At 40.8% G+C, this 21217-nt stretch overlaps 1 protein-coding gene across 1 annotated transcript in view; it reads left to right on the top strand.

Moving 5' to 3' along the window:
* Nucleotides 1-21217, top strand: part of LOC137327956 (calnexin-like) — a 41821-nt gene that overhangs the window by 10301 nt on the left and 10303 nt on the right. Inside the window, exons 5-11 of the mRNA XM_067993965.1 lie at nt 3165-3306; nt 6972-7053; nt 14252-14444; nt 15971-16160; nt 16348-16461; nt 17336-17492; nt 20038-20253. Of these exons, the coding sequence (XP_067850066.1) occupies nt 3165-3306; nt 6972-7053; nt 14252-14444; nt 15971-16160; nt 16348-16461; nt 17336-17492; nt 20038-20253 (1094 nt within the window). The remainder of the gene's footprint in view (nt 1-3164; nt 3307-6971; nt 7054-14251; nt 14445-15970; nt 16161-16347; nt 16462-17335; nt 17493-20037; nt 20254-21217) is intronic.

Raw genomic sequence — 21217 nt, forward strand, 5'->3', positions numbered from 1 at the left:
AAAACTGTACACAGTACTCAGGTGAGGTCTCAATGAAGCCCTGTACAATTGTAGTGAGACTTCCTTGCTCTTGTACTCCAACCCCCTTGCAATAAAGGCCAAAATGCCATTTGCCTTGCTAATTGCATGCTGTACCTGCATGCTAACTTTGTGTTTTTGATGTCTGCCGATAAAGTCTTAAATTTTCAACACCACTGGATGTTCCTGCACCAACATTTCTCCAGCAAAGATTGTTCCGTAACTTGGTGAAGCCATTAAAAACAGATGTCGGTGTCCTTGGAAAAGGTTAACATCTTGGCAGAAATATAAACAACTCACGCAGCGTGCGTCAACGCAGCATTCACGTAAATTCAAAAAAAAACCTTTCAATTCAGGGAAGATAATATTTCAGTTTGTTCATATTTTTACTTAGTCTAACATTTCCGGATTGTTGTCATAGAGATGGGAGATTAAGTTTAATTTCTACCACTTTTAACTGAAGGACACGTTAGCCTTCGCAGCTAAACAAAATCTTTGTAACATTACACAAAAGAGAGCACAAAGCAAACATTGTGAAATGAAAGCATTAACACAGGCTCTTAAAACAAAGGACACATTCCGCAGCTAGTAACACTCTACTGATTTTTACACAATTCCATTACATCCTCTGTCTGCTGTGAAAGGATTCATTTTAACTCCTCGTCCTCCTGCACAATTTCTTTCCCTCTTTGGCTTAGAACATAAAGTATCCGGTGTGCTCGTCATGGTTATCTCTCTCGCTCTTGCTCTGTGTGTCTCTCTCTTCCCCCCCCCCCCCCCACCTTGCCGGCGGTCTCTCTGTCACAACTATGGGTTGTTAATCCATCAACAATAACTTCCACTTGATTCTAGCCTGAGTGGTTATAAAATAGCAAATTTGATAGATGGAGTTGATACAGCTGTCTTCAACATTACATTCAACAGTGTTACTGTCTACAGATTACATTAAATGTCAAGCAATCAGTACAACCTTATGGACTTCCAACTGTATCCTCTTGAGAGCTCTAATTTTTGGGAGGGAACATGCCCTACCTTCATACTAGTCGGTTGTGTTGGTCTGTATGTAAGCACCGCTGGTCTTATCTCATGGTTGTAAGTCCTCCCACCGTGCTGACACCACATTAGCAACTCAAGATAAGCTGTTTTACGCAACGTAGCTAATGACCTCTACCTCCATCTCTTTACAAGGTGTTATGTTCCTCTGCGGAATGAGTCCTTCTTATCTGAGTACAGCCCCCCTTATTTGGCTTTGCACGGCCCCACCAATGGTGGTTTCATAGCAACCACATCTCTTGTTTTGGTGTAAACCACCTTCTGATAATGTTATCTATTCTGTGGTCTCCCTATTGTTCTGCTGTGTGAGTTGTCATTGTTCTCACGGGGATGCTGAACTTTTGTCCTCCTATTTTCTATGCTCGTGTTAAACCATATCCTTACAGTAGTACACACAAAAGCCTTGAGATTATTCAGTTTAGTGGCATAGACATGTCTGAACGATTTAAAGGGGTTCCCTTGTGGTGTGCCATGATACTAAAATGGTTGCACAAAGGGTTCCCACAGAGCTCTGGAGGTGAAATTATTTGTGATGGCACTGCATACTGTAGCACCAGCTGTAATAGTGCCATAGAATGCTTAGACATAGGTTTGTCCTCTGGATTCCCTAGAAGAAATTGAGACTTGGGGAAAGGAAGTATCACAGTGGACTATTTCTGCTGGCTGTCTTAAGAGCACTATTTACAGAGATTTGGGAATATGTCACTTGGCCTTGCTGTAGCCCATGGACACCTATTGGCTACAGCAAGGCCAAGTGATATATTCTGCTGTGCAGTACTTTAAGATATACTCTAGCATATGGCAGTATAATGGCGCTGTATTTAATTAAGTATTCTCTATCTAATTTAAAAATGTCTGATCTCTTGTCCAGGCCACAATCTTTATTGCATAAATAACCTTTTTGTTTGGCCTTGGGTTTCATTAGTTTATTCCACATATTGTACACTGCTCAGTTTCTTTCAGTGGAGCAGTCTTCATATGTCATCTGTTTTTTGACTCACATTAATGGTTGTTTTATTAATATTTATAGTATAAATATAAATTGCCATTAAAATTAAATCTTAAAAAAAATGTAAAGCTGGTTTTGTTTTGATCATCCATGTCTAAGAATGGTGGTTTTGAGCACCTGAAACCGCAGTCAATAATGTATTCTTTTAAGAATAAAACTTGGTCTTTGGTGTGTGAAATACACAATTGGTTGAAAGAGGTATTTGTTTATATGTGTATATTGATTGGCATTTTACACACAGGGAATAATTAATTTCAGCTCCTGAGTATTGAAGAATGAAACCTTTTTCTCTGTCAGTGTTTTGATTATTCCTGTGTGTGAATCTTTGGAAAATAGTTTTCTAAAAGCATAAAGTTACAGTTTTCTGAATTTGTGATTATAGTCTGCATAACTACACGGTTAGCTTTAGTTTAAATCTTGTCCTGCTGAACAAAGGGAAACAATACAAATATAGCATGTAAGTAGCTCTTATAGACTCAAGTTACAGAAAATGTGTAATCTTGTAATTTAAGGGTGAAGCAATATGATATGGATTCATGTCTGCAAGGACTTGAACAGCTAAGTTCCAGGTCTTAGCTATGTCCCATTGAGAAAGTGTAGAATATAGGAAAGAATGGAAAATTGACAGAGTTACACTCATTCTGATTTTATATATCTTCTGACCTGTTAAGAATGGCTACAGCAGAGAACATTGATAAGATCACTTACCTGTACTGCTGCAGCTTTCCTGTGTTCTGCACTTCCCTACCAGGGTGCACCCGAGATTAAGGGCTTCGCTGTCTTGAGTCCTCATATCCATGAATTCATATTTTATTAATTCACACTTAAACTAGAGAGAATTCACATTCTGTAACTTGACCCTGCAAGAGTTAATTACATGTCCTATTTATGTTCTCCCTTGTTTAGCAAAACAAGGTTTAAAGTAAAGCTAGCCATGTACTGCAGATTATAGCACAAAATCAGAACGCTAGAGTGCTAAATTCAAAGTGGATGTTAAATAGGAAGTACAATTTAGTTAATTTGTATCAGTCTTGCCTGTCAAATTTCACTGTCCTAATTTAATTGATGTTCTTCCCTTTTGCAGGAAAATGGGCTGTAGAGGAGTTGATGGAAAACAAAGTGCCTGGTGACAAAGGTTTGGTGCTGAAGTCAAAAGCAAAGCACCATGCAATTTCAGCTCCGCTGAAGAAACCTTTTGTGTTCAAAGGCGAACCTTTAATTGTCCAGTAAGTAGCTATTTGGTCATCTTTGAGGTGGCATTACAACTTGCTAATTTATAAAGTTAACCATGTGTTCTACTTCTGAGCTATATTTGATTTTATTTGTATATACTGCACGAGCCATGGGCTGAAACTATAAAAATAATTTTAAGTCTGACAGTTTTTCCATTTATGAATGTCTTTTAATTTTACATGTGGCCAAAATGGAAAAAATATTCAATTGTGCAAAATTGTAAACCTAAAGATTTAGGGAAGAAAAATAAAGTTTGTGTCTAACACATAATATAGTTACTGTATCATAGTAGGTAGAGCACAGGAGGAGGCCATTCGGCCCATCGTGCCTGTGCCGGCACTTTGAAAGAGCTATCCAATTAGTCCCATTCCCCTGCTACTTCCCCATAGCGCTGTAAATCTTTTCCCTTCAAGTATTTATCCAATTTCTTTTTGAAAGTTACTATTGAATCTGCTTTCAACATCCTTTCAGGCAGAGCATTCCTAATCTTTACAACCCACTATATTAAAAAAAAATGTTTCCTCATATCGCCTCTGGCTCTTTTGCCGATCAAATCTGTGTTCTCTGGTACCCAACTTTTCTGCCACTCCTTATTTACTCTATCAAAACCGTTCATGATTTTGAACACCTCCTATTAAATCTCCCCTTAACCTTCTCTGTTCTAAGGAGAACAACCCCAGCTTCTCCAGTTTCTCCACATAACTGAAGTCCCTCATCCCTGGCACCATTCTATGAAATCTCTTCTGCACCCTCTCTAAAGCCTTGATATCATTCCTGAAATGAGGTGCCCGGAATTGAACACAATATTCCAGTTGAGGCCTAACCAGGGTTTTATAAAGGTTTAGCATACCTTCTTTGCTTTTATACTCTATGCCTCTATTAATAAAGCCAAGGATCCCATATGCTTTTTTAATAGCCTTCTCAACTTGTCCTGCCACTTTCAAAGATTTGCGTATGTGCACCCCCAGGTCTCTCTTCCTGCACCCCCTTTAACATTGTACCATTTAGTTTATATTGCCTCTCTTCATTCTTCCTACCAAATTGATCACACTTTGCTGTGTTAAATTTCATCTGCCATGTGTCTGCCACATTTCACCAGTCTGTCTACATCCTCCTGAAGTTTGTTACTATCCTCCGCATTGTTTACTACATTTCCGAGTTTCGTGTCATCTGCAGACTTTGAAGTAATACCCTCTATACCCAAGTCTAGGTCATTAATATATATCAAAAAGAGCAGTGGTCCTAATACTGCCCCTGCAGAACACCACTGTATACTTCCATCCAGTCTGAAAAACAGCCATTCACCACTACTCTGCTTTCTATCCGCTAATTAATTTTGTATCCACGCTGCCACTATTCCTTTAATCCTATGGGCTTTAATTTTACTAAAGTCTATAACATGGCACTTTATCAAATGCCTTTTGAAAGTCCATATACACATCAACTGCACTACCCTCATAAAACCCTCTCCGTTACTTCAGCAAAGAACTCAATCAAGCTAGCCAAACACGATTTTCCTTTAACAAATCCGTGCTGACTTTCATTTATTAGCCCATACTTTTCCAAGTGCCAATTAATTTTGTCCCAGATTATTGTCTCTAAAGGTTTCCCCACCACCGACGTTAGGCTGACTGGCCTGTAATTGCCGGGTTTATCACACATCCCTGTTCAAAAAAGGGGAGAAACATTTGAAATCCTCCAGTCCTCCAGCACCATCCCCATATCTAAGGAGGATTGGAAGATTGTGGCCACAACTTTTGCAATTTCCACCTTTACTTCCCTCCGTAACCTAGGATGCATTCCATCTGGACCAGGTGAGTTTTCTACCTGGAGTACTGCCAATCTTAGAAGTACCTCCTCTTTCTCTATTTTTATCCTATCCAATATCGCTACTACCTCCTCCTTTACTCCTACAATGGCATAACTTGCTTGCTTTTATACTCTATGCCTCTAGTGAAGACTGATACAAAGTATTCATTTAGTGCCTCAGCCATGCCCTCTGCTTCCATGAGAAGATCTTTTTTGTCCCTAATCGGTCCCACACTTCCTTTGACTACCTTTTTACTATTTATATGTTTGTAAAAGACTTTTGGGTTCCCTTTTATGTAAGCTGCTAATCTATTCTCAGACTCTCTCTTTGCCCCTTTTATTCCCTTTTTTAGATCTCTTCTGTGCTTTCTGTATTCTGCCTGGTTCTCTACTGTATTATGAACCTTGCATTCCTTATAAGCCTCTTTTTTTCTGTTTCATTTTAACCTCTATATCTTTAGTCAACCAGGGAGCTCTAGCTTTGGATGTCCTTCCTTTCCCCATCATAGGGATGTGTTTATTCTGTATCTGAACCAACTCCTCCTTGAGGCCTCCCATTGTTCAATTACTGTTTTGCCTACCAATTTTTGATTCCAATCCACCTGGGCAAGATCCCTTTTTAACTCTCTGAAAATTGCCCTCCTCCAGTTAAGCATTTTCACATTTGATTCTTCCTTGTCCTTTTCCATAAATATTCTAAACCTCATGATATTATGATCACTGTGTTCCCCAAATGCTCCTCCACTGAAACATGATCCACCTGCCCCACTTCATTCCCCAGAACTGGATCTCTGTTCACTCATTCAATTAATTCATATGCTCACCTGATCAAGGAGCATCTTTATGGCTATAAGGGGTATGGAAGGGGACTGTTGCTGTAGTTTTGATGTGTGTAACCCAAAAGCTGATTTCGCATTGGCCTGGGAGGGGTATTTGTGCCTCCAGTTCCCAATGTGCACGTGCCCAAAAACCCTAGTAAATTTGCTAGACTCGCTAAGATAGTTTGCCAGGAAGACCCAATGAATCTACATTGGAGCTGCTGACTCGTGCATAAGACCCACTGGTCAGAAATTGGCAGTGCAAGCACCCATCTATGGTCAGTAATATAGCAGATTTAGAATGTTGGTAGCTACAAGAATTTCTGAGTTGGCTCTTTTTTGAAAGAATTTCAACTTGCATGCTGAAAAATCAAATTCCCTAATACAATAATAGCTTTGTTACTGTAATGTTACACTAATCTATGAAAACTAAATACAGTAGGATGTTTGGCAGAAAAGAAAAAATGCCAGCAGAACAGGCAGGTAGGATAGTTCCTATGCTGTTCACCGATGTCTGGTTATCAAGTGCTGCTCCTAAGTGGTTTAAGTTTAATCATCTCCCTTAGTGCCGCAATGTTCAGAGGGAGTTACTGCCGGTAGGCAGCTGAGGCACTGCTAGGGTAGCTGGAGGAAGGGATGGGTGGTCTGTGTTGATGGTGGCAGAAGTTGTTGCTCTTTAGAGGTGGCAAATGAAGAGCAGCAGTAAAACAGGAACTGGCAAGCAGATTGTAACAGAAATGTGGACAGAGCCTGACAGGAACAGAATTGAGGAAAAGGACAAGAATGCTTTAATCTTACTTCTCTTGACATTCTGACCTGTAGTTTTTGATGTGCTTGTTGCACAACAAAATTGAGCATGGTTTGAAACACTTGCCAAAACTATGAATCAGAGGGTCAGAATAAGAGTTTTCTGGTTTAACAAGTGCAAAATGCACTGCTTTGAACTGTTCCTTGATGAAAAATCAGTGCAGATTTCAGAAAAAGGAGACGGCTGACTATATGCACAACTATTCTGTATACTTGTTTTGCAGGTATGAAGTGAACTTCCAAAACGGCATTGACTGTGGTGGTGCGTACCTAAAGTTGCTTTCTCATACCGAGGACCTGAAGTTAGTAAGTATTTCATCAATATCTGAAAGGCTTTTTTTTTCCTTATGTTGTGTCTTGAAGGCGGTGAGTCATGCTGGAATACAGTTTGATGGACACTAGCAATCCTTAACTACCTTTTCCTGTGTGTGCTTAGATGGTGACTGATGCGAAACATCACAGCAGAAACATCACATGCTCTTCCCTCTCCTGATATCAATGTGCACTTTTCAACAGGGTCACTAGTTAGTGATGACAAGCAGGAACCCTAGCTTTACTTTTAATTTTAATTTTTTCCTCAGCTTAGCGACCCTATCCCTCTGCACTATCGTGGATGAGATTAACTCAAGGGTAAAGGGTATGGTAGTGTACTGGACTAGTAATCCAGAGGCTCGGAGTAATAATCTAGAGAATGTGAGTTCAAATCCCACCGTGACAGTTTGAGAATTTGAATTCAGTTAAAACAAATAAATCTGGAATAAAGAGCCAGTATCAGTAAAGTAACCATGAAGCTGTCAAATTGTCGTAAAAATCCAACTGGTTCACTAATGTCCTTTAGGGAAGGGAACCTACCGTTCTTACCCGGTCTGGCCTATGCGTTACTCCAGTCCCACACCAAGGTGGTTGACTCTAAACTTTCCTCTGAAGTGGCCTAGCAAACCACTCAGTTGTATCAAACTCAAGGGCAGCTAGGTATGGACAATAAATGCAGGCCTTTCCAACAACGTCCACATCCCAAGAATTAATACAAAAAAGCTGACTCAGCTCAATATCGCACCATGTATGCAATAAGCCATAAGAGAACACTTTCCACCCCTTTTCCTCATTTTTTGTGAATGTCAAAATTGAAATTATTTATTGACAGTGCATGTATACTGTATAATATTTTGCATTTTCAAGATAGTACATAATTTGATTGGGCACCACTAAAGAGTTGCAGGACATGTGCAGCTGGTACCCTGTGTGAAATCTTGTGGAGCCCTTGGATGATAGGAAAGACAGCTACTGAAAAAGGTTGAAGTGGTCCTACCTAATCCAGGTAAAATGATCGGAAGGGTACTTTCCTTGCTTTGGTGTTGATCTTTGCAGTGACTTGGCAGATTGATTATTGGCTGAAGTGGACAATACAGTTGTGGACACTGAAGGATGCTGCTGCACTGTCACAATCTGGACCACGATTTAGTCATGGGTCTCCTTTTCCAGTCATTGGCTATATGGAATGAATCTGCTACAACAGATTTCAATTGGAAACTCATGGGTTTTGTTCCAGGGACAAAGACCACAGAGCCTAGATGCTCATGGGGTTTATAATCCTTTTGGAGCACCAGTTTCCTATGTACATTTTCTCAGTTCTCCATCATCCCCAGACTCCTGCAGAAATAGTGGATGACATAAGCAGAGCCCCTCAATTCTTTTGACTTGTGTGTTGCATTGTTTTTGAATGAGCTAGAATGAATACAAAAAAGCTGACTCAGCTCAGTACCACACCATGTATGCAACAAGAAATTCATTTTAGAGCTGCCTCCTGTGGCTGAAAAACTAGGGGTGCTGTTTAGAATGAGTCAATGTCAGCTTCCATGATGGCTCAGCAAGTTTATCTGCTTACTGGCTGAACCATACAGTTCAGGAAAGTACCCGATTTGACCCCTAGTGCTTAGAGTTGATAATCAATTGGTGATGGTTGGGGTGCTGCAAGTGGCTTCAGTCCTTCTGGATTAAGAAGAGGTAAATCAGCCAGGGCTCTTGCTTTTAATTGCTGTTCCATAACCTCTGCTGGAAGTGCACAGGTGAAGACAAGATTGGGCTTTTTTGAGCTGCCTACTGCTCGCTCATGAATAATTACTGCTGGGACAAGATTATGGAAAGCAACTTGCATCCATGGAAAAGTACTGCAAGTACTGGGACGGGAGAAAAATTACACCTAGAATGGCAATAGGGATTGTTCACCTAACTGAAATGACTGTTCTTCTAAAAACTTCACACGAGTCCACAGGTGACTTCCTGTTTCCCAGTGTCAGCCTTGGCTCATTGGTAACACTCTCACCTCTGAGTCAGAAGGTCGGGGTTCAAGCCCCACTCCACTCACTCAAGCACATAATCTAGGCTGACACTTCAGTGCAGTGCTAAGAGGTGTGCTGCATTGTTGGAAGGAGCCATCTTTCAAATGTGGCTAAACTACTGCTCCAAGCTGCCCTCTCAGGTGGACGCAAAAGATTCCCAAAGCACTATTCGAAGAAAAGCAGGGGAGTTTTCTTGGTATACTACCGAACATTTATCCCTTTAACACCACCAAAACATGGTGTTGCTGTTTATCTCATTGCTGTTTGTGGGACCTTTGTTGTGTGTAAATTTTGGCTGCCACATTTGCCTACGTTACAACAGTGACTACTCTTTAAAAGCATCTTGAGTTTGTGAAAGGTGCTATATAAACACAAGTTCTTTCTTCCATTCTTTTTAATTGCTATTCCATAACCTCTGCTGAAAGTACACAGGTAAAGACAAGATTGGGCTTTGTTAAAGCCAGTCTTCAGCCAATTCGATTCACTCCACGTGATATCAAGAAACGTCTGAGTGCACTGGATACAGCAAAGGCTATGGGCTCCGACAACATCCCAGCTGTAGTGCTGAAGACTTGTGCTCCAGAACTAGCTGCGCCTCTAGCCAAGCTGTTCCAGTACAGCTACAACACTGGCATCTACCCGACAATGTGGAAAATTGCCCAGGTATGTCCTGTCCACAAAAAGCAGGACAAATCCAATCCGGCCAACTACCGCCCCATCAGTCTACTCTCAATCATCAGCAAAGTGATGGAAGGTGTCGTCGACCGTGCTATCAAGCGGCACTTACTCACCAATAACCTGCTCACCGATGCTCGGTTTGGGTTCCGCCAGGACCACTCAGCTCCAGACCTCATTACAGCCTTGGTCCAAATGTGGACAAAAGAGCTGAATTCCAGAAGTGAGGTGAGAGTGACTGCCCTTGACATAGAGTGTGGCACCAAGGAGCCCTAGTAAAATTGAAGTCAATGGGAATCGGGGAAAACTCTCCAGTGACTGGAGTCATACCTAGCACAAAGGAAGATGGTAGTGGTTGTTGGAGGCCAATCATCTCAGCCCCAGGACATTGCTGCAGGAGTTCCTCAGGGCAGTGTCCTAGGCCCAAACATTTTCAGCTGCTTCATCAATGACCTTCCCTCCATCATAAGGTCAGAAATGGGGATGTTCGCTGATGATTGCAGAGTGTTCAGTTCCATTCGCAACCCCTCAAATAATGAAGCAATCCGAGCCCGCATGCAGCAAGACCTGGACAACATCCAGACTTGGGCTGATAAGTGGCAAGTAACATTCGCGCCAGACAAGTGCCAGGAGAGAGTCTAACCACCTCCCCTTGACGTTAAACGGCATTACCATCGCTGAATCCCCCACCATCAACATCCTGGGGGTTACCATTGACCAGAAACTTAACTGGACCAGCCATATAAATACTGTGGCTACAAGAGCAGGTCGGAGGCTGGGTATTCTGCAGCGAGTGACTCACCTCCTGACTCCCCAAAGCCTTTCCACCATCTACAAGGCACAAGTCAGGAGTGTGATGGAATACTCTCCACTTGCCTGAATGAGTGCAGCTCCAACAACACTCAAGAAGCTCGACACCATCCAGGACAAAGCAGCCCGCTTGATTGGCACCCCATCCACCACCCTAAACATTCACTCCCTTCACCACCGATCCACAGGATGCACTGCATCAACTCGCCAAGGCTTCTTCGACAGCACCTCCCAAACCCGCGACCTGTACCACCTAGAAGGACAAGAGCAGCAGGCACATGGGAACAACACCACCTGCACGTTCCCCTCCGAGTCACACACCATCCCGACTTGGAATCCACACGGACTGCAGCGGTTCAAGAAGGCGGCTCACTGCCACCTTCTCAAGGGCAATTAGGGATGGACAATAAATGCCGGCCTTGCCAGCGACGCCCACATCCCATGAACGAATTTTTTTTTAAAAACTGCCTACTGCAGTTGATTGTCCAGGCTCTTGCATTATTGCTGGGACAAGATTATGGAAAGCAACCTGCATCCATGGAAAAGTACTGCTTTCTTTCCTCCTTACCCCCTTCCCTCCACAGTCCACCACCCCACAAATGGAATTTCTATTTGTTTAAGTTGATCTTTTAAAGAATGAAGAATACGATATCTACTCCTTTGAAAGTTGAACATGTATTTCACTCAGAGCATTCTAAATATGCCTTAGCTGTCTGAATTGACAGTACTTGCCGATTTGCAAAGTTAGAAAGTTGTCTGCATTTCACGGAGAATGTGTTTATGGTTCCAATTTCTAAATTGAAGCTTGCCAAATGAGGAGCAGGTTGTGTTTAGTACTGCTACCATTTCGCAATGAGGAAACTATTGGGGAAACATTTTCCTTCAACTTGCTTTACCTATATAGAGATTATCTGTAAAGCTTCCCCTTGGAACACTAATCTTATTTTCACCAAACTACTTTTGAATCTCTCTTCGCTAATCAGGCTTGCTTTTTGGAAGATGTGTATTGAATGTTTGTGCCTTGTCTTTGCCTTCCTCTTGAAGGTGCTAAATGTTAATTGTATCCATGAGATTTATTTCAATTAGTGTTAATTGTATTCAGGTGGTGTAGCAATTGGGAACTCTCATGTATCCATTTATGAGCACTGATCTAGGGTGTGTGGGTGTAATGTGGAGCTCTGTGAATAAAGGCTTGGAAGCAACAGAAGACTAGGCTCTAGTATTCTACCCTTCACCACCTGGCTATTCAATTTATAACACTAAATTGTGATTTGAGTAAAATGTGGAATGAAGAAAGAAAAAAGAATGTCTTACATTTTATATAGCTCCTTTCAGGACGTCCCAACGCACTTTACAGCCAATGAAATACTTTTGAAATGTAGTCACTGTTGTAATGTAAGAAACATGGCAGCCAATTTGGACACAGCAAGGTCCCACAACAGCAATGTGATGATGGCCAGATAATCTGTTTTAGTGATGTTGGTTGAAGCATAAATATTGGCCAGGACACCAGGGCGAACTCCCTTGCTCTACTTCAGAATAGTGCCTGGAGATCTTTTATGTCCACCTGAGTGAAGAAGAAAGTGAAATGTTCGCCCTGTAGAACTTTTAATTTTTCAAATGAAGTGTCCTCTATTTGTATAACTAGTAACACTCTTTTTGCAACTGGTCCCACTCTATCCCTTTCACAAGTTTTTTTTTTGTGTGTCTGTGTAAATTATTTACCATTCTGCTTTTTGAATTAGGAGCTTGAGATCTAGGGAATATAATTGAAACTAGGCAAGGCTCTGACGTAAGCTGTGGGAAGGGAAAATCATTTTGATGATGCCATGATACTGAGATGCAGTGCCTTTTAAAGGGTTTTTTCCTATTGGTGACCTGGGTTTACTTTTAGTGGAATGTGAATACAGCTGTTGAAAGCATGAAGATTCTACAATTGGGTAATTTTGCTCTCTGGCATGGTGTTACTGCTCAATTTAGAATTTAATAGTATTACCATTCAGTCTACTTTGTATCTCCCCTCTTCTTGACAACTGCCACATTGCTCATATACCATATCCTGAAATTCTGGCAAAAAGTGCTGTTGTCAAATTCTACTGATCTAAAGCCTTGTGCCGTCCAGGTCCATGTATCATACTTGAGGACCATATTTACATTATCATAGGATCTGGTTACACAGTGTTCTCATCTTGGCTATCTGCAGTTGCTTTTTCCCGCACCCTTCAGCTCAAAAACGTTTTGCCTTGTAAGTTGCTGGAAGTGCGAGCTGATAACGGGTGAGGGCAACATGGCATCTGGGATCTTGGTGAACGAAGGGACCAACACTGTATCTCCTTCACCAATGAGATTTAAGGATTGAGAAATAAACAAAGGAAGGATTGAGAAGGAGGGTGAATTAGAGTGGGTGAATTGAACGTCAAATCAGGTATGGAATGAGAAATAAAGAGAGGGAAAGAAAGATTGGATTAAGAGAGAGTGGAAAAAAGAGACAAAGGAAAAGTAAGAAAATTTTTTTTTTAATTTGACATTTTTAAAATCTCCATCAACAATTCTCTGAAAGAATGAGACTCCACACTTTTAATTGTTCACTTTCTGGGCCAGAGAAGTTGATTGGCAGTCATTAACAATTATCAGGTCACCAAAAGGGTACTTGCGCTATTAAATACTAGTCTTAACTTTCTGTGCCAAGTTTAAATGTGCAAGTGTAGCGACTTCATGAAACTCACTGGGAGGTTTAAGGGCGAGATACCATTTTTGCAAAGGTAACGGCGGAGTGGCGCAAATCGTCCAGCAACTTGTGGCAATTCACAATTCATGGGGTATCTCTTCCTCGTCACAAGTTGCTGGCTGATTTGCACATTAATAACATCGTGCGTCGTTCACACGCCGTTATTTTTTCAGTAAACTCCGGCCCATTTTTTAAAATCGCCTCAGCATGTCACCAGATTCTATACAAATTGCCATAAATCAATTGTGTATGTTCTCTTTGCAACTTTGTTCTCAATGGTGTCTAATGTTTTATCATAAAATCTGGTTGCACTACTCTCTAATCTAGGCTTTCTGCCCCATATCCTTTGGAATTAGCCATACTGATATTTTTGGACTCAGCAATAAAAGCATCCTGTCTACCGTATAAAACTTTGACCACTAAAGTTTATTTGTACAATAAACCTGTCATCATTGTACTCCAGTGAATTGTTTTGTTTTGGCCTTTGAACAAGTATTTACAACATGAGACAATCTTGGTTCTAAATTTGATATTCCACTAATGCCCTATATTCTATGTATGACAATATCTACCAACTGTGGAAAAAACAACCAGCGAGTTTTCCTAAGCTAGTTTGGTCAGCCTGTAAAGTGGTAACAATAATATTGTATTGAAAATATTAATGTTTATTTTGGTACCAACCTGCTTCACTATTCAAAGGACTGGCATGATGTTTTTTCCTAAATCTTTCCCAAAACATAAGGTGCCTACTTGTTCCTGATTTACTAAAAGCCAGTGGGCACCAATACTAAACTACCATTTTCTGAGTCTGACGAGTAGTAGTGGGAGGCAGGGCTCTCTGTTAATATGGGTCATATCAGATCCAGTTGACAGCCTGTGCCATATGGGAGGAAGGGTTGCAATATTAATAGCCACTGTTACAACATACATCACTTTTTTTCTTCTTCTCCAGGAAGAATTATTTGACAAAACCCCTTACTCAATCATGTTTGGGCCAGACAAATGTGGTGAAGATTACAAACTGCACTTCATCTTCAGACACAAGAACCCTATAACTGGAGAATATGAGGAAAAGCATGCTAAACGCCCTGATGTAGATCTAAAGAAGTTTTATACAGACAAGATCACACATCTGTATACTCTAGGTACTATATACAGTTTTGCTGACTTGCACTGAATATCCAAGCATTTTCTCCACTTTTTTTCTCTCTGGTATGTCCATTTTCAAAAATGAAATCAAAACTTAAATTGCACATTTTAGAAATTGAAATAGACAGTGGTTTTTATAAGACGTTTGGGGAAAAAATGTAAATAAAACTTGAGTATTTAGCTGGTTGACTTTATTGCCCTACAATACATGAATGAAGTATCGCAGAGCATCAATTGGTTTATTGTATTCATAAAGGCTTTGTATTATGCTTTTTACTATAATAGTGCATCCCTTCACAAATGCACGTATACTAAATATCTTTGATTTAAATAATCATCCGGTACACTGGGTAGCTGACCTATTCATCTGATTTGCTGAAATTTCCAGATTTTGTTAGCTTTTTGCTTCTGCAAAATATTCTCCTTTTAGCATTTGTAGTTGTGTACTTTTTCTTCTAGCAGTTGTATTTTCCAATATGTATTATGTGGTAAATGTGTCAAAAGTAAGTCGAACATTTGATGACAAAGACACAGCAGGAATATTGGGAGAGAATTTGATCATGTTCTACATGTGACAAAATCATAATCCATTCATTGTGCATTCCATACCGAATAAATCTTTTTCCATTATGAAACTTCACAAAGTATTCCAGTTGCAATTTACCTTGAAAGACATAACACTCACTGAACTTTCGTGCTGGATGATTATTGTTTAAAGAAATTGTGCTTTGTGGTATCGTACCTTCTGATGCTTCCTATGTAGACTATGTTCCAGTGAAGTGCAGCATGCTCTAAATGTGCATAATTTTTTTTTAAAATGGAGTAAAATTGTTTTGCAAGCTGGTAGAATCATAGGCTATCTTTTGGATATACATTCTGACAACCTAAAGAAATGGATTGTAAGTCATTGAATGTGTCTCCAAATTTCCCAAAGATGAATGCAGTTTGTTCATTTACAATATACATACTAATTGTGCTCTGAGCATCTGATCTGAACTGGGCAGTTTAGGTGACCAAGTGCACAACAGAGGAGAGATGTAAAATTGAAGATGATTCTTTTGTGCATGTTCCTGTGGCCAAGTCAGGAGATGGGCATTGGGAGCGGAATGGGAAGAGCTCACCAGTCTCCATTCTGGATCAAAGAATGGTAGATTGTGCAAAAGGAATAAATGCATTTAATAAATTAAATAATTATTTGAGGGAATTGTGGCAGCCAACCACACAGTGGTACAGAGCTTTGGCTCTTTGACATTCTGTGTTACCCTGAAACATGCATACATTTCAAAAATGTACTTTGAGTAATTTTACCTTGATGTCTGCATCATAAAATATCAAAAATGCTACATAAAATGATGTCCCTTGCGTAATAATGTATTCCCCAAGCAAATATTTCTTTTAGATGTGGTTCTGAAAAGTTAACTGCAGCCATGGAGAAGAATGTGCTTAGAGCATTGTATGACCGCTGTTGAATGTGCCTGGAGTGCCATCTCTGAATTAACGAGCCTTTTTTATTTTCTGTCAGTGCTGAATCCAGATAACAGCTTTGAGATGCTGATTGATCAAACTGTTGTTGGTAAAGGGAATTTGCTGGAGGATATGACTCCACCTATTAATCCACCTAAAGAAATAGATGACCCTAATGACAGTAAGCCTGAAGACTGGGATGAAAAACCAAAGATTCCTGACCCCGATGCACTCAAGCCTGAAGACTGGTGAGTACCATCTTGTCAGGAACTTCTGCAATGCTTTCATTTAATGTTTATTTTCAGATCTTTATTTTGGAATGTGTGATGTCATAAACTATCTTTCTGCATTTTTTCAATGCGGACTTGTTTTATATATTTCATAATTTTGAATACTTCTACAGTTACATCTTCAAAATAAAGGATCTTCTTTCAGGGATGAAGATGCTCCATCAAAGATAGTTGATCCAGATGCTGTTAAACCAGAGGGCTGGCTGCATGATGAAGTAGAGTATATTCCTGATCCCAGTGCAGAGAAACCAGAAGACTGGTAATTTTCTTTTAATAGTTTAGTTGTCAGGATTATTAATTCTGAAAGTGTAGATCCTGTACAAATTATGGCCTACCAAAGTCATTAGGCACTTCTTTTTGTTTGTTTCCATTTTTGTATAAAGTTGGGGCTTTTCTACTTTTATGTTCTGTTTGGTTACAATAACTAGTTCATTAATAATGTAGTGAATTTAGGTATGTTTGTGGAAATGTCGGTTGAATTTTCTTTTTTTTTGTTTTGCATACAATTTATTTAAATGTAGTTCAGAGTATCTGCCATGAAAGAAGTGATGTGAATCTTGCTCTTAAACGTAATATATAGCCAGCCAAAAAAAAGCAGGCTGCATAGATGGGTGCCAATTAAATATGGTCAGCAGACTTGATGAATAAAGTACAAGTGATAGATCATAAGTACACTATGCCCTGCCTGTTGGACAAATATCCTATCTAGCAGGTATTTTCTGCTGATACTATTGATATAAACATGAAAAAGTTTCTAAGAAGTTAGAAACAATGCATATATATTGCAGCACAATCGTCTGGTAACTGCCAGTGTATAGTAACATCTAGGAAGAACTGTGGGATTTTTCAGGAGAATTCTTTAGTGAGCTAATTTTCTGTGGTGTTTAAGGCTTTAGGACTGGGTCAAAGTTAATACTGTGGTTGCCCCAATATTTGGTCAGAACGACATGACGGGAAAGTAGCATCTGAACAATGCAGCCCATGGTGGTTAAAGTTTTCATGTACTATTTTTGATATGTAGGCATGTAAGTTTTTCTTCAATCCTCTAGCTGTTAATTTTGAAGTTGGCAAAATAACATGGAACTACAATAATATATATGTGTAATGCACTCAGAATGTCATTTCCTTTCCAGGGATGAAGAAATGGATGGTGAGTGGGAAGCTCCCCAGATTCCTAATCCAAAGTGTGAAACTGCACCTGGGTGTGGAGTTTGGGAACCACCTATGATGAGCAATCCTAACTACAAGGGAAAATGGAAGCCACCTATGATTGAAAATCCCAACTACCAGGTACTGGAAGGAAGTCTTCAAGTTGTTTGGCACTGCAGCAAGTTCTTGTAACCATTAATGTTCATAATGTAGCTAGGAAGAGGCTTTAATTTATATGGACAAAATGGCATGGAGGAAGTGAAGAAAAATGGAACTGGGGTAGTGATGAATTAGATGTTGGATTTGTGCTCTTGGGTGGTTGGGGGATGGTTGTACCCAATTATGTGATCTCTTATTCTGTAGATAGCTCCAGTGCAAAAGCTGGTGCTAGCTTTGAGATGGTGAGCCGAATGGCCTTTTTCTATGATTCTAAGGTCACTGGTGTGCAAGTTCATACATTTTTCTACTTTCACAGCTTCCTAGGGAACAGTGCTAGGCTAGAGTTTTATTTTTAATGTTACCTAACAATCCACATAGTTGAAGGATCATCTATTGACTCTATGGAAGTGAATTTCCGTTTATACCATTTTTATGGGGTTTCTGCTGCTCATCTGCCAAAAATTACCCATTTATGTATATTGGACCATACACAGGTAACCCCATATCTAAGGCTACAGTTATACAACCACTTTTATGTCCATGCAAAGCAGATTGGGTCAAAATAGATTGCAAAATCAAGCCCAGGACTTGATTTTGAGAACACAAAAGTGGATCAACAGGGTATAACACTAGGCCATTGGGAAACTTGGTTCGAAAACAATGTTCAGTAAGCTCATTGGTTCTCTCAGGCATTATATAAACTTAATATTTGTTTTAATGTTATAAGAAAATGAATACTAAGACCCTCAACATGTATTTTTTTAATAATTAAATGCTGGGGAGAGAACTCTGCACAGTACAAGTCTGATCTTTTTGCCTGTACTTCACACTGTAGCAATCAGTTTCCAACTACTTGTATAGCTGTAGCTTGAAAGTTCCAAATTTGCCCTAGTCTTTTGGGTCCTAGAGACTTAGTGGCCTCGGCATAATATTAACGGCGGTGATTAGGGCCCCCGACGAGGCTCCCACTAAAAGCAGGCGGGGGCCTACTCAAGATGCAGAAGTTAGGATGTAATATTAATGACAACGCTGGGTACCGCACTCAGCTACTCAGCAACAGAAACACAGCAGGAGGAGATGACTGTCCAGAAGAGGCCAAGATAAGTTTTAAAAACTGCCTTCTCTTTGAACTCCTTGTGGAGCAGGAGTGTTCACCCAAGGCCCCTCAAGTAGTCCTCGAGTCTCCCCTGCTCCAGCCTCCCCCTGCCCCCACTGCCAATCCAACAACGCAAGGGAATCCGCAGCCTTCCCTGATCCCACTGTGATTGCCCTGGAACCCTTCCACCCACTGACTGCCAGGGACCGTTCCCATGGGCCTCTAGCTGCGGTCAAATTCCTGCTCCTGTCTGCCCACTGGCCAGGTAGTGAATGGAGGCAGTAGTCAGGGAAGTTTTATTTAAATGAGGCCCTGCCATTAAGATAGGCAGGGCCTTCATGTCTCTGATCTGTCCAGATGTGCCGCACACCACCGGGCACATGCGCACTCTTACCCCCCCCCCCCCCCCCCCCCAACCCACAGAAATCAAGGCCAATGTCTCATTGCTGAGTGGCATGCAGTTTGAGAGAGGAATTTGCAGGATTATTTGGATAAATGTGCTTTGAAGATGGGATAGACCTATTACTGGTGTGGGAAGGAGCCAAAGCCATTATTGTGGGGATATAAACACTGCACACAAGAAGAGGGAAGTGATAACTCGAGCAGTTTCCCAGTTGAAAGACTAGTTTAAGTAGTACCCCACTTTGTGTGGAATTGGTCCTGGCACTTGTACACATCAAACTGGATTCTCCTTCCTTCTTGCTCTCTGCAGAGAGTCCCCTGTTTCAATACTCTAAGGAATACAGGAGTTGGGATGTCTTGTTGAAGTTGTACAAGACATTAGTAAGGCCACACTTGGAATACTGTGTACAGTTCTGGTCACCCTATTATAGAAAGGATATTATTAAACTAGAAAGAGTGCAGAAAAGATTTACTAGGATGCTACCGGGACTTGATGGTTTGACTTATAGGGAGAGGTTGGATAGACTGAGACTTTTTTCCCTGGAGAGTAGGAGGTTAAGGGGTGATCTTATAGAAGTCTATAAAATAATGAGGGGCATAGATAAGGTAGATAGTCAAAATCTTTTCCCAAAGGTAGGGGAGTCTATAACGAGGGGGCATAGATTTAAGGTGAGAGGGGAGAGATACAAAAGGGTCCAGAGGGGCAATTTTTTCACTCAAAGGGTGGTGAGTGTCTGGAACGAGCTGCCAGAGGCAGTAGTAGAGGCGGGTACAATTTTGTCTTTTAAAAAGCATTTGGACAGTTACATGGGTAAGATGGGTATAGAGGGATATGGGCCAAGTGCAGGCAATTGGGACTAGCTTAGTGGTATAAACTGGGCGACATGGACATGTTGGGCCGAAGGGCCTGTTTCCATGTTGTAAACTTCTATGATTCTATGAATAAGGTGGAGGGGGTGTAACAACATAAGATAAATATGGAGCTAGAAGAACAGCTGGGTAGTCTTTTTTGTGTTTTTTTATATACAGGGTGTATGGAATCCACGGAAAATCCAAAATCCTAATTATTTTGAGGACTTACAACCATACAAGATGACTCCGGTCGTTGCTATTGGTCTGGAACTGTGGTCCATGACTTCTGACATCTTGTTTGATAACTTTATCATCTGTACTGAGAGGGAAGTGTCTGACCAGTGGGCAGCTGATGGTTGGGGGCTGAAGAAGATGGTGGCTACTGCAAATGAGGTATCTTGTCAATATATTATGAAATATTTTCAATAAATTGGGTTATTGAGAGGTACATTCATTGTAAAGTTTTAACTTTTTGCTTCCCCTCCCATCCTTTGTACAACCACAGCTTTCAAAACCTCCTGTTTCACAGATTTTCTTTTCCAATTTCAGGAGAGGGTATACTGACTGAGGCTATCATGGCTAGGTAGAGTGTAGAAGAAATTTTAGGTTAAATATTGTGATCAGATGTACCAGTTGACAGAGCACAGTGACAGATGTGCACAACCTGCAGGCCAACCTGGATGCAGCTAGGAAGTGTTACAACAACTTGAGGTGTGATATCCTTGGACGATGTGCCTGACCAAGGCTTTCAATTGCACATTGCATAAGAAATAGGAGCAGGAGTAGGCTACATGCCCCTCGAGCCTGCTCCGCCATTCAGTCAGATCATGGCTGATTTTTGACCTCAACTCCACTTGAAGGAGTGCCCCACTGATGTATGGGTATGCATGAGATGCAATGAAAGAGCTATGAGTGGGCTTGGTATGGGTCAGCTGTAAATGTACAACAGCTTGGGCAACACTTTGTAGCATCCAATCTTATGTCATCTGCCCAATACATGATACTGTCTGTGGTAGTCTTGCCTTCCTAGATTCCTCAAAGTACTCATTTTCTGCATCTGTTCTCACGTTCTGCAGGTAACATACACAATGTTGAACCCTGTGACCACATGCTGGCAGGAATTGTGCGCTGCTATCTTCTGGGTAGGTGCCCTGAAATACCAAACAGGGCAACCCTCCTCGTTCCCACTTCACCCACAGCAGCATGTCCATTTTGCCTAACATCAAATGGGTCGGGTGCTGTAATGCTCAATTTTTTGCCAAAAGAATCGGTTTCGAGCTTTCACATTGGGTTTTGACTTGCACTTCCTTCCCATTCTACCCCGATTCTTGGCAAAGGTTGACAGATCTTTAAAAAT

The sequence above is a fragment of the Heptranchias perlo genome, chromosome 1 (genome assembly GCF_035084215.1).
Source record: "Heptranchias perlo isolate sHepPer1 chromosome 1, sHepPer1.hap1, whole genome shotgun sequence".
NCBI lineage: Eukaryota > Metazoa > Chordata > Chondrichthyes > Hexanchiformes > Hexanchidae > Heptranchias > Heptranchias perlo.